This window comes from Nerophis lumbriciformis, linkage group LG03 (assembly GCF_033978685.3).
Source record: "Nerophis lumbriciformis linkage group LG03, RoL_Nlum_v2.1, whole genome shotgun sequence".
In the NCBI taxonomy this organism is placed as follows: Eukaryota; Metazoa; Chordata; class Actinopteri; order Syngnathiformes; family Syngnathidae; genus Nerophis; species Nerophis lumbriciformis.
In genome coordinates this window covers 8,192,840-8,206,763 of record NC_084550.2, presented here as the reverse complement: position 1 = coordinate 8,206,763, position 13,924 = coordinate 8,192,840, and the positions used below count along the sequence as shown (strand labels likewise).

General features: G+C 43.2%; 1 protein-coding gene across 6 annotated transcripts in view; it reads left to right on the top strand.

Moving 5' to 3' along the window:
• LOC133578435 (membrane-associated phosphatidylinositol transfer protein 2-like) overlaps positions 1 to 13,924 on the top strand; it is a 187,777-nt gene that overhangs the window by 54,023 nt on the left and 119,830 nt on the right. For 5 of the 6 annotated variants that reach the window (XM_061932881.2, XM_061932887.2, XM_061932888.2 and 2 more), the window contains exon 2: positions 11,701 to 11,939. In XM_061932881.2, the coding sequence (XP_061788865.1) occupies positions 11,862 to 11,939 (78 nt within the window). In that variant the 5' untranslated portion in view covers positions 11,701 to 11,861. Of the gene's footprint in view, positions 1 to 11,483; positions 11,940 to 13,924 lie in introns of those variants that run through there. The other variant, XM_061932886.2, reaches the window with a different exon arrangement.

Below are 13,924 nucleotides of genomic sequence, written 5' to 3'. Positions count from 1 at the left end.
GTTGTTGAGTGTCTGTACTGTCTAAAGCTCGGCAGAGTAACCGTGTAATACTCTTCCATACCAGTAGGTGGCAGCAGGTAGCTAATTGCTTTGTAGATGTCGGGAACGACGACAATGGTTTGCAGGTAAAAAGGTGTCTAATGCTTAAACCGAAAATAAACAAAAGGCGAGTTCCGCTATGAAAAGGCAAAACTAAAACTGAACTGGCTGCAAAGTAAACAAAAACAGAATGCTGGACGACAGCAAAGACTTACAGCGTGTGGAGCAGACGGCGTCCACAAATGACATGACAATCAACACCCAAATAGGAGCGTAAAATGTGAATTATATTTATATAGCGCTTTTTCTCTAGTGACTCAAAGCGTTTTACATAGTGAAACACAATATCTAAGTTACATTTAAACCAGTGTGGGTGGCACTGGGAGCAGGTGGGTAAAGTGTCTTGCCCAAGGACACAACAGCAGTGACTAGGATGGCAGAAGCTGGGATCGAACCTGGAACCCTCAAGTTGCTGGCACGGCCACTCTACCAACCGAGCTATACCGCTTTGAGTCACTAGAGAGGAAAAAAAAGTGCTATATAAATATAATTCACTTCAAGACAAGAACTAAAACACTACACACAGGAAAATACCAAAAAACTCCAAATAAGTCACAGCGTGATGTGACAGGTCGTGACAGTACACCTACTTTGAGACAAGAGCTATAGTGATGCATGCTTGGTTATGGTTGGAATTCATATCCAATAATTGCAAGAATGACTTTTTATTGTCAATATCGGCTGCTGGGTTTCTTTTTTTTTAATGTTTTCTGCTGGTGGTGTGCCTCGGGAGTTTTTCAATGAAAAAAATGTGCCTCGGCTCAGAAAAGGTTGAAAAACAGTACTATAACTAACCCTGAAAAATACCGGTAGTATTTATTTAAAAACATTTTTTTTACAGATATTATGGTGCGCCGTTGTGACATTGCTGGAACAGAGGCGCATGTTCAGCAACTCAGACGTACGCAGTACTTACAAGCAGACACGGTGTGAAGATATAAGAGGCAGAATGGCTTAAAGGGGAACATTATCACAATTTCAGAAGGGTTAAAACCATTAAAAATCAGTTCCCAGTGGCTTATTTTATTTTTCAAAGTTTTTTTCAAAATTTTACCCATCACGCAATATCCCTAAAAAAAGCTTCAAAGTGCCTGATTTTAACCATCGTTATATACACCCGTCCATTTTCCTGTGACGTCACATAGTGATGCCAACACAAACAAACATGGCGCATAGAACAGCAAGCTATAGCGACATTAGCTCGGATTCAGACTCAGATTTCAGCTGTTTAAGCGATTCAACAGATTACGCATGTATTGAAACGGATGGTTGTAGTGTGGAGGCAGGTAGCGAAAACGAAATTGAAGAAGAAACTGAAGCTATTGAGCCATATCGGTTTGAACCGTATGCAAGCGAAACCGACGAAAACGACACGACAGCCAGCGACACGGGAGAAAGCGAGGACGAATTCGGCGATCGCCTTCTAACCAACGATTGGTATGTGTTTGTTTGGCATTAAAGGAAACTAACAACTATGAACTAGGTTTACAGCATATGAAATACATTTGGCAACAACATGCACTTTGAGAGTGCAGACAGCCCAATTTTCATCAATTAATATATTCTGTAGACATACCCTCATGTCAGCAGGCCAGGGAAGCTAAGGTCGATATTCTTCTCTTGATCATCTTCGGTGGCATAAGGGACGGTGTGAGCCAAGACATCCAGGGGGTTTAGCTCGCTCGTCTGCGGGAACAAACTGCTGCCATTGCCTGCCGTGCTACCGTGGTCCTTTGTCCCTGAATTGCTCACACACTCCGGCAGATTCAATGGGGGTCTGGCGGCAGATTTCTTTGACTTTATCGTTGGAAATGCATCTGCTTTGAGTGTCGCAGGATATCCACACATTCTTGCCATCTCTGTCGTAGCATAGCTTTCGTCGGTAAAGTGTGCGGAACAAACGTCCAATTTCTTGCCACTTTCGCATCTTTGGGCCACTGGTGCAACTTGAATCCGTCCCTGTTCGTGTTGTTACACCCTCCGACAACACACCGATGTCTCCAAGGTACGGAAAACAGTCGAAAAAACGGAAAATAACAGCTGATTTGACTCTGTGTTTGAGAAAATGGCGGATTGCTTCTCGTTGTGACGTCATCGCTCCGAGAGCGAATATTAGAAAGGCGTTTAATTCGCCAAAATTCACCCATTTAGAGTTCGGAAATCGGTTAAAAAAAATATATGGTCTTTTTTCTGCAACATCAAGGTATATATTGACGCTTACATAGGTCTGGTGATAATGTTCCCCTTTAAAAACAAACATTAATTTGAAGCTTTAAACACTGAAATGCCGCTCTACAAGAGGTGCTTTAAAACATAGCTAGCTAGCGGCTAATATCCAGCCGCAGTCACTAATCCTAAATCACTAATCCTCGCCTCCATGGCAACAAATAGTAATTTTTGTACAAGTATTATCCCTGCAGGACAAAGAATAGCTAAACATGCTTCACTACACACTGTAGGAGGATACCATAGCTCACCTCGAACAGCAAGCTGGCGCTCCTCAATGTAAACAAATGGGTGGATCTCAGTGACGTGTAGTCACTAGACCTCACCTGCCATCATGGAAAGAAAAAAAATGTAAAAAGAAAAAAAATTAATTAAATTGTTAAATGTATCCAGTGATTATACTATAAAGTTATTTTCCATTTAACTTCACCAGTTTTAGATTATTTTTATTCAAAATCGCTGAATTTTCACATTTGCCGTTCAAATACTGAGAAGAGACGGTGCGGTGAACAGCAGCCAGTTGAGGCACATCACTCAGTTGTGCCTCAACATGGATTGCGGACTCGGCTAACTGCTGGCCTGCTGTGCAGTCAGACCGTATTGCTATATGAATTATATTATACATTTCCATAGTTTAGTTAGCTGAGGTATATAATGTACAGTGTATTTTGTCAACAACTGTATGTGTGTAACGTATTTCTTGTGCTGAGCGATCATAAAACTGCTGCGAAGACGCACTGTGTGAGGCTCGCAGTAATCCCGCCTCCTGCACTCCCGCCGTAGAATGCACAGCCTGACGGGAGTGTTGTATCAACTAAAGCCCACACTTAAACTTTCCACGTGCAAGATTGAATCTATTTAAAAAAGTTACTTAATAAGAAGCCAAAAAGTGCAAAAACAATAATGTTCGTGTTGGAGGAGTTGTGAATGACTGCAGGGCCACAACATTAGGTACACCTGCAGACTGCAGCACGGATTTCATATTTCATTCATTCACAACTCCTCCAACACGAACATTATTGTTTTTGCACTTTTTGGCTTCTTATTGAGCTGCTGCATTTTTTGGTTGGGTTGTTTATTTCTTTTGAGTAACTTACTTCTACATTTCTAAAAGGGGAGGAATGTAATAGAGTGATCTATGTTTGTCTGTTGCCATCTCCTGGTGAATGTTGGCTATAGCGTACTGTGGTTACTTTTTGGTTGGCCAACGATTTACGTGGTGTTGCGCACCTGACGTCAAGTGTGTTGAGCCTGTTCTGAAGTCTACAGTAAAGAGAAGTACTTCATCACCTCGCCTGGTTATTGCCTCCACCGTTTTTTTTAATTAAATGTGCTTTTTTGTGTGCTACAGTTTGTATGTGTAAAGTTAAAGTTAAGTTAAAGTACCAATGATTGTCACACACACGAGGTGTGGTGAAATTTGTCCTCTGCATTTGACCCATCCCTTGATCACCCCCTGGGAGGTGAGGGGAGCAGTGGGCAGCAGCGGCGCCGAGCCCGGGAATCATTTTTGGTGATTTAACCCCCAATTCAAACCCTTGATGCTGAGTGCCAAGCAGGGAAGAATGCTGGTATGAGCTTTTAAACATAACCTGTTAACTGCTGCCTATCAAATGGTGAATAAGATACTCTTTAGGGTTCATATGTTTGTAAATCTGACTGTGATGAAGTCAGTGCCTCACCAGCCATCAACCTCACCGCACGTCACTGGTGGATCTATACATTCATGGACTGTAACGACACCAAGTACAAGAGTCGTATCTATTATTCCTCAACCTAGTAAAAGCAGTTGTTAAAATTGGAAAATAAGTTAGTGTCTCTGTGTCATTCTCTAAATCCAGTCGTTTGTGGCCAGTGTGGTGCAAGGTTTCCATGTCCACCTCTTTTTGTAGAGCATTTCTTTGTAATGTAGTGTTGTTGTCAATGTTGACTTTCCGATTTGTCCCACTGTGTCACACTAAGAGACCTTCAGAAGCCTCCTAAACTCGCTGGCAAAGAGGAACGTCTCAGCGAGTCCTCAGAGGTCGGTAGCAGCGGTTGTTTGAGCTGCTGCCACCTAGTTGGATGCTCCAAGTGGAACAAATCGTGTGACCTTCCCCTCGAAATTGAGACTCCTGAGACCTCTCAGGGGTTGGTGCCACAGGCTTTCCTTTTGGCCCTTTTCTTGTGGTCTACTTATAGCCCGGTGTCTCCCGAGAGGACGGTTATAACGCAGCGCCCTGCTCTGATTTTTATCCACTGCACTGCACCGATGATATAATTCTAAAACAGCAATGTAGTCTATTAGGTAAGGCATGTGTCCGCAAGCTTAGAATATGAGGGCGCATACACAGGAACGCGAAAGACCAGTGCCCCGTGCGACTCCAGGTGCCTCACCAATGCTGGCCTTTGTTCGCTGGATAAGTGACGCAGTGGGAATATTAGTGCGATTATGGCCGGCTGCCAGAGAAACGTGGTCAGGAATGAGTGGACGTTGAGCTTATGTAATGCTACATATTCGCATTTGGACAGAAACAATTTTGACTTTTTTTCCTCCTACCACCTTCATAGGTACAGTTACCATTGAGATCAGCTAATTTAGTTTTGTTTTTTAAAGAAAAGTATTTCATATTTATTTTCTTGAGAAGTCTAGTTACCTAACCTACTCAGTGGCCTAGTGGTTAGAGTGTCTGCCCTGAGATCGGTAGGTTGTGAGTTCAAACCCCGGCCGAGTCATACCAAAGACTATAAAAAAATGGGACCCATTACCTCCCTGCTTGGCACTCAGCATCAAGGGTTGGAATTGGGGGTTGAATCACCAAAAAATTATTCCCGGGCGCGGCACTGCTGCTGCCCACTGCTCCCTTCACCTCCCAGGGGGTGATCAAGGGGATGGGTCAAATGCAGAGGACAAATTTCACCACACCTAGTGTGTGTGTGTGTGTGACAATCATTGGTACTTTAACTTTAACTTTAGTTAATGCCTTTACTGTGGTTTACCTAAACCACAAAGAGGACAGAACGTTAATTAGAAGCAGCCGATAATTAGAGAAAGGCTGTCTATTTGATGTGGACAAAATAGGGGTAAAACGGTACCAACTATCAATCAATCAATCAATGTTTATTTATATAGCCCTAAATCACAAGTGTCTCAAAGGGCTGTACAAGCCACAACGACATCCTCGGTACAGAGCCCACGTAAGGGCAAGGAAAAACTCACCCCAGTGGGACGTCGATGTGAATGACTATGAGAAACCTTGGAGAGGACCGCATATGTGGGAATTGTTAGCTATTTAACGTATTTTTCGGACTATAAGTCGCAGTTTTTTTCATAGTTCCCCCCCCCCCCCCCCCCCCCCCAGGGGAGACCGAATGCAATGGATGTCGAGTGGGTCTGACATAATATTGTGAGACTACAGTCCATAGTGGATCCAACATAATAGTGAGAGTCCAGTCCATAGTGGGGTCAGCAGGAAGCCATCCCAAGCGGAGACGGGTCAGCAGCGCAGAGATGTCCCCAACCGATACACAGGCGAGGGGTCCACCCCGGGTCCCGACTCTGGACAGCCAGCACTTCATCCATGGCCACCGGACCTGTGTCTCCCCCTCCACAAGGGATAGGGGGAGCAGAGGAGAAAGGAAAAGAAACGGCAGATCAACTGGTCGAAAAAGGGGGTCTATTTAAAGGCTAGAGTATACAAATGAGTTTTAAGATGGGACTTAAATGCTTCTACTGAGGTAGCACCTCTAATTGTTACCGGGAGGGCATTCCATAGTACTGGAGCCCCTATAGAAAACGCTCTATAGCCCGCAGACTTTTTTTGGGCTCTGGGAATCACTGATAAGCCAGAGTTCTTTGAACGCAGATTTCTTGCCGGGACATATGGTACAATACAATCGACAAGATAGGACGGAGCTAGACCGTGTAGTATTTTATACGTAAGTAGTAAAACCTTAAAGTCGCATCTTAAGTGCACAGGAAGCCAGTTCAGGTGAGCCAGTATAGGTGTAATATGATCAAACTTTCTTGTTCTTGTCAAAAGTCTAGCAGCCGCATTTTGTACCAATTGTAATCTTTTAATGCTAGACATAGGGAGACCCGAAAATAATATGTTACAGTAATCCAGACGAGACGTAGCGAACGCATGAATAATGATCTCAGCGTCGCTAGTGGATAAAATAGAACGAATTTTAGCGATATTACGGAGATGAAAGAAGGCCGTTTTAGTAACACTCTTAATGTGTGACTCAAAGGAGAGAGTTGGGTCGAAGATAATACCCAGATTCTTTACCGAGTCGCCTTGTGTAATTGTTTGGTTGTCAAATGTTAAGGTGTTTGGGCCAACTTTTTCCCCACCAAAGATCTTTCTTTGTTTTACTAGCATTGTGCAGTAAAACATCAGTATCACTGGTATACTGAATACTTTTTGAAGTATTTTTTGTCAACAGTTACTAAACATTTTGAAATGTTAAATTGCTTCTTATGCCTTCATTATTTGTATCCATTAGTGCTTCTCACAAGGGGGTTGGCAATTAATTGCAAGCAGTAACCCAAATTGTGGATCACGGGCATTCAATGTTGGTTTTCAGCGTTGCTGCTTACGTGCAGTGATTTCTCAAGATTCTCTGAACCCTTTGATGATATTACGGACCGTAGATGGTGAAATCCCTAAATTCCTTGCAATAGCTGGTTGAGAAATGTTCTTCCTAAACAATTTGCTCACGTATTTGTTCACAAAGTGGCGACGCTCGCCCTATCCTTGTTTGTGAATGACTGAGCATTTCATGGAAGCTGCTTTTATACCCAATCATGGCGCCCACCTGCTCCCAATTAGCCTGTTCACCTGTGGGATGTTCCAAATAAGTGTTTGATGAGCATTCCTCAACTTTCTCAGTCTTTTTTTTGCCACTCGTGCCAGCTTTTTTGAAACATGTTGCAGGCATCAAATTCCAAATGAGCTAATATTTGCAAAAAATAACAAAAGTTTTCCAGTTTGAACGTTAAAGGGGAACATTATCACAATTTCAGAAGGGTTAAAACCATTAAAAATCAGTTCCCAGTGGCTTATTTTATTTTTCGAAGTTTTTTTTCAAAATTTTACCCATCACGCAATATCCCTAAAAAAAGGTTCAAAGTGCCTGATTTTAACCATCGTTATATAAACCCGTCCATTTTCCTGTGACGTCACATAGTGATGCTAACACAAACAAACATGGCGCATAGAACAGCAAGCTATAGCGACATTAGCTCGGATTCAGACTCGGATTTCAGCGGCTTAAGCGATTCAACAGATTACGCATGTATTGAAACGGATGGTTGTAGTGTGGAGGCAGGTAGCGAAAACGAAATTGAAGAAGAAACTGAAGCTATTGAGCCATATCGGTTTGAACCGTATGCAAGCGAAACCGACAAAAACGACACGACAGCCAGCGACACGGGAGAAAGCGAGGATGAATTCGGCGATCGCCTTCTAACCAACGATTGGTATGTGTTTGTTTGGCATTAAAGGAAACTAACAACTATGAACTAGGTTTACAGCATATGAAATACATTTGGCAACAACATGCACTTTGAGAGTGCAGACAGCCCAATTTTCATCAATTAATATATTCTGTAGACATACCCTCATGTCAGCAGGCCAGGGAAGCTAGGGTCGATATTCTTCTCTTGATCATTTTCAGTGGCATAAGGGACGGTGTGAGCCAAGACATCCAGGGGGTTTAGCTCGCTCGTCTGCGGGAACAAACTGCCGCCATTGCTTGCCGTGCTACCGAGGTCCTTTGTCCCTGAATTGCTCACACACTCCGGCAGATTCAATGGGGGTCTGGCGGCAGATTTCTTTGACTTTATCGTTGGAAATGCATCTGCTTTGAGTGTCGCAGGATATCCACACATTCTTGCCATCTCTGTCGTAGCATAGCTTTCGTCGGTAAAGTGTGCGAAACAAACGTCCAATTTCTTGCCACTTTCGCATCTTTGGGCCACTGGTGCAACTTGAATCCGTCCCTGTTCGTGTTGTTACACCCTCCGACAACACACCGACGAGGCATGATGTCTCCAAGGTACGGAAAACAGTCGAAAAAACGGAAAATAACAGAGTTGATTTGACTCGGTGTTTGTAATGTGTTTGAGAAAATGGCGGATTGCTTCCCGATGTGACGTCACGTTGTAAAGTCATCGCTCCGAGAGCGAATAATAGAAAGGCGTTTAATTCGCCAAAATTCACCCATTTAGAGTTCGGAAATCGGTTAAAAAAATAAATGGGCTTTTTTCTGCAACATCAAGGTATATATTGACACTTACATAGGCCTGGTGATAATGTTCCCCTTTAAGTATCTTGTCTTTGTGGTGTATTCAATTGAATATAAGTTGAAAAGGATTTGCAAATCATTGTATTCTGTTTTTATTTAGGATTTACACAACGTGCCAACTTTACTGCATTGCAAAAAGTCAGTGTTCAAAAACAAGAAAAAAAAATACAAAAATTAGGAGTATTTTATTTGAACTAAGCAAAATTATCTGCCAATAGAACAAGAACATTCAGCTTGTCAAGACTTTCCAAAACAAGTAAAATAGCTACCCTCAATGGACCCAAAAATACATAAAATAAGTATATTCTCACTAATAACAAGTGCACTTTTCTTGGTAGAAAAAAAAAAAGAGACCTTTTTGCTCAATATGTTGAAAAACATTCTTAAATGAAGTAAATGCTAGTGCCATTATCTTGACATAATGATATGCGCTCGGCATTACATTTCTTGAAACCAGCAAACTTATACTAAAAACAAATGTATTGTTCTTAATGGAAAGCAACAAGGCAACCGCTTGTTACTCTCGGAGTCTACTTGCCTCTCAGGCAAATCATATGGTCTAAAAATGCATTTTTCCATCGATAACATGACATCATCGCGCCAAGTGCGTGCTCTTTCAGTCAATTAGTGCACATATACACAGCCCGGCCCCCGGCCAACATTTTTTTTGATTGTAATTTTGAATAATTTATCTGAATGTGCATGAACTATTTCTGTTCAAAATTGTTAGAAATGTCACATGTTAAATGTTTAAATATTAACAGTCAGTTTACTGTACTGTGCCAACTGTACTACTATATGAGTACCTATTTTCTATTGTTTCATTGAAAATAAAACAGCAAAGTCCATTTGGCTGTCCTCTGTTTTAATTATGAGACACAATTTTGTCAAAATCATGATTTTTTTTTTCATGCTTGAAATAAGAAATGATTACTTTAAAAAAGTAGTTTTATACACAGCTTTGCAACAGTTGATATTCTAGTTTCAAGCATGTTGTACTCAATATACCGTATTTTCCGCACCATAAGCCGCCCTGGGTTAAAAGCCGCGCCTTCAATGAACGGCATATTTCAAAACTTTGTCCACCTATAAGCCGCCCCGTGTTATAAGCCGCATCTAACTGCGCTAAAGGAATGTCAAAAAAACAGTCGGATAGGTCAGTTAAACTTTAATAATATATTAAAAACCAGCGTGATGTGGGCGCGCATGGAGTCGTATATCAACATGGACGGAGCTGCGTGAAAAAAGCCACCCGGCCTCTTCGCGTAAACTTACCTTAACCACTCGCTCATCTTTTCTTCATCCATCCATCCCTTCGAGTTAGCTTTTATGATGACGCCGGCTGGAAAGGTCTCTTTTGGCAAGGTCTTCCTTTTGAATATCACCATGGGTGGAAGTTTCTGGCCATTAGCATGGCAAGCTAGAACCACAGTGAAGGATGACTTCTCATTCCCTGTGGTGCGAATATTCACCGTACGTGCTCCCGTTGTATCCACAGTGCGGTTCACAGGAATATCAAAAGTCAGTGGAACCTCGTCCATGTTGATAATGTTCTCTGGCCGGATCTTTTTTTCAGCTATCTTGTTTTTACAATATGCACGGAAAGTAGCCAGCTTTTCTTGAAAGTCTTTAGGCAGTTGCTGTGAAATAGTAGTCCGTGTGCGGATGGAGAGATTGCGTCTTTTCATGAACCGGAAACCTGTCGCTTAGTAGGAGCCATTTTGTGGTCTTTACAGATGTAAACACACAAAGGAAATGAAACGTAATATCCGCGCGCTGCTTCTTCTTCTTCTACGCGGGCGGGTGGTTGCTTACAGTAGAAGAAGAAGCGCTTCCTGTTCTATGGGGGCGGGTGCTTACCTTGGCGGTTGCTTGCGTAGAAGAAGAAGCACTTCCTCTTCTACGGGGAAAAAAGATGGCGGCTGTTTACCGTAGTTGCGAGACCGAAACTTTATGAAAATGAATCTTAATATTAATCCATATATAAAGCCGCACTGTCAGCTTTTGAGTAAATTTGTGGTTTTTAGGTGCGGCTAATAGTGCGGAAAATACGGTAGGTCATCAAATCTCAGCAACAAGCTGTAATATCTTACTGAGATCATTTAGGACCAAAACACTTAAAAGAAGTAAAACACTCTAACATAAAATCTGCTTAGTGAGAAGAATGATCTTATCAGACAGAAAATAAGCAAATATCACCCTTATTTGAGATATTTCATCTTACTTAGATTTCAGTTTTTTGCAGTGTGGTTTTGGGTTTTGTAGATGAATTAAGCCGCACCACCCCATTAGGTGCTGTCACACTGCAGTTCTTCATTATTCGGATTGAAGAGCCACATTAACACACACATCAGGTTTTTTTGTGCCACTCACAGTTTTTGTTAATGGAAACCACAACAAAAAAAGCAATTTTGTAGAAACATGATTAGGTACCATGACGTCTGATGATTTGTTCTTTCCATCAGACTTGTGCAACTAACACGCCGCACACATGTTGCGCGTGTATAACTCACCCCGCCGCCTCCCACTCTCACCCGACGCTGGCTGCTATTTGTGCAACCTTCATCATGCGCTGGGGTGGCGGGGCCCTCTTACCACGTTATGTAATTGCTCCCCACTAAACTGTAATCCCTCTTATGCTGAGTTGAGTCCCCCCCGACATGTGACGGAGCTGAATGTTCGGGCGATTGTTAGGGACCGTCGGCGAAGGAGGCTTTGCTCTCCGGCCACCCGCCCCCTCACACACGCACACGCACGTGTATAAGTAGAGAAGTTTTAGTAGGGAAGTGCTTTACTTGTAAGTGAGATGCTGGATGGAGCGTGGATGCTGGAAGCACAGATGCAGCACATCCCACTGTGAGCCTCCACTCCTTGGAATTGTATCCCCTGCCTGCTTTTTTTTTTTTTCTTGTTCCTCCTCTGAGTGATGGATGCTGTCAGAGAAGGACTTTAGGCTGTTTAGGCGATGCTTTGTCTCTTTCTTTCTTTTTTTTTTTTTTTACCTTTGTTGATAGGTTGTCGTTAATCATTTTCCAAGTACGTTTCCGTCCTTAACGCCCACCTCTCTTCTTTCTTCCCACACAGGACCCATCAATGTGGACCTCAGCGACTGATTTGACGAGTCGCTTGTAGGAGCCTCCGGAGTTTTCTCCTGTCCTTCCCTTTCCCTTCCCTCCTCCCCTAACCCAACCCACCCTTCCCTTCATCCTTTTCCTTTATCAGTCCTTTTCCACCCCCCCATCATCATGCTTATCAAGGAGTACCGCATCCCCATGCCCATGAGTGTGGAGGAGTACCGCATTGCCCAGCTCTACATGATCCAGGTGAGGTGCCACCATCACCCATACAACTCTAGCCCCGCCTTTTCCTCATCACGTGATCGCACTCCCAGCAGTGTGACCAATTGTGGAAAACTTGTCAAATTGTACGATGATTCTGTTGGTAGTGGAGTAACGGAACAAAGAGGGCTTGTGTGCTGCTTAGATTATCCAATTTGAGCTCTCTGAAGCTCCCACCCGTCACAGGCTGTATGTTTCCTCTTGAGGAAGGGGGGCAGGCACATACCGCAGTGTTTGTGTTTAAGGGTTTCAGGCCACTGCAAACTTTAGGGTCAAAACACTTAACCCTGTAAGACACAAATGTAGAAAAACCTTAAGAAAAATAAATATCTGATGTATATGTTGTTGTAGGAGGTATTTGAACACAACACAAGGGTAGAATGTATACTATCCATGTATAAAGAAAATACTTCAGGCAGTGATGTAGTGGAGGGAATACAACCTGTTTGAGCCCACTGCAACAAGCCAGCATTTTGACTACCACATTCACCCAGTGTTGTATAATTGCAACAATTATATAACAAGCTCTAAATGAAATTTGATCCAACTGTTCCACAATAACTACTAGGGGTGTGGGGAAAAAATCGATTCGAATTCGAAATTAGATTCTCACGTTGTGCGATTCAGAATCGATTCTCATTTAAAAAAAAAATCGATTTTAATTTTTTTAAAATTTATTTTTAATTTATTTATTTATTTTTTTAATTTTTATCCATCCATCCATCCATCCATCTTCTTCCGCTTATCCGAGGTCGGGTCGCGGGGGCAGCAGCCTAAGCAGGGAAGCCCAGACTTCCCTCTCCCCAGCCACTTCGTCCAGCTCTTCCTGTGGGACCCCGAGACGTTCCCAGGCCAGCCGGGAGACATAGTCTTCCCAACGTGTCCTGGGTCTTCCCCGCGGCCTCCTACCGGTCGGACGTGCCCTAAACACCTCCCTAGGGAGGCGTTCGGGTGGCATCCTGACCAGATGCCCGAACCACCTCATCTGGCTCCTCTCCATGTGGAGGAGCAGCGGCTTTACTTTGAGCTCCCCCCGGATGGCAGAGCTTCTCACCCTATCTCTAAGGGAGAGCCCCGCCACCCGGCGGAGGAAACTCATTTCGGCCGCTTGTACCCGTGATCTTGTCCTTTCGGTCATAACCCAAAGCTCATGACCATAGGTGAGGATGGGAACGTAGATCGACCAGTAAATTGAGAGCTTTGCCTTCCGGCTCAGCTCCTTCTTCACCACAACGGATCGATACAGCGTCCGCATTACTGAAGACGCCGCAGCGATCCGCCTGTCGATCTCACGATCCACTCTTCCCTCACTCGTGAACAAGACTCCGAGGTACTTGAACTCCTCCACTTGGGGCGAGATCTCCTCCCCAACCCGGAGATGGCACTCCACCCTTTTCCGGGCGAGAACCATGGACTCGGACTTGGAGGTGCTGATTCTCATCCCAGTCGCTTCACACTCGGCTGCGAACCGATCCAGTGAGAGCTGAAGATCCTGGCCAGATGAAGCCATCAGGACCACATCGTCATTTTAATTTTTAAATGAATAAATCCAACAAAACAATACACGGCAATACCATAACAATGCAATCCAATTCTAAAACCAACAACACTCAGAACTGCAATAAACAGAGCAATTGAGAGGAGACACAAACACGACACAGAACAAACCAAAAGTAGTGAAACAAAAATGAATATTATCAACAACAGTATCAATATTAGTTACAATTTCAACATAGCAGTGATTAAAAATCCTTCATTGACATTATCATTAGACATTTGTGAAGTGTGAAGTGAATTATATTTATATAGCGCTTTTCTCTAGTGACTCAAAGCGCTTTACATAGTGAAAACCCAATATCTAAGTTACATTTAAACCAGTGTGGGTGGCACTGGGAGCAGGTGGGTAAAGTGTCTTGCCCAAGGACACAACGGCAGTGACTAGGATGGCGAAAGCGGGGATCGAACCTGCA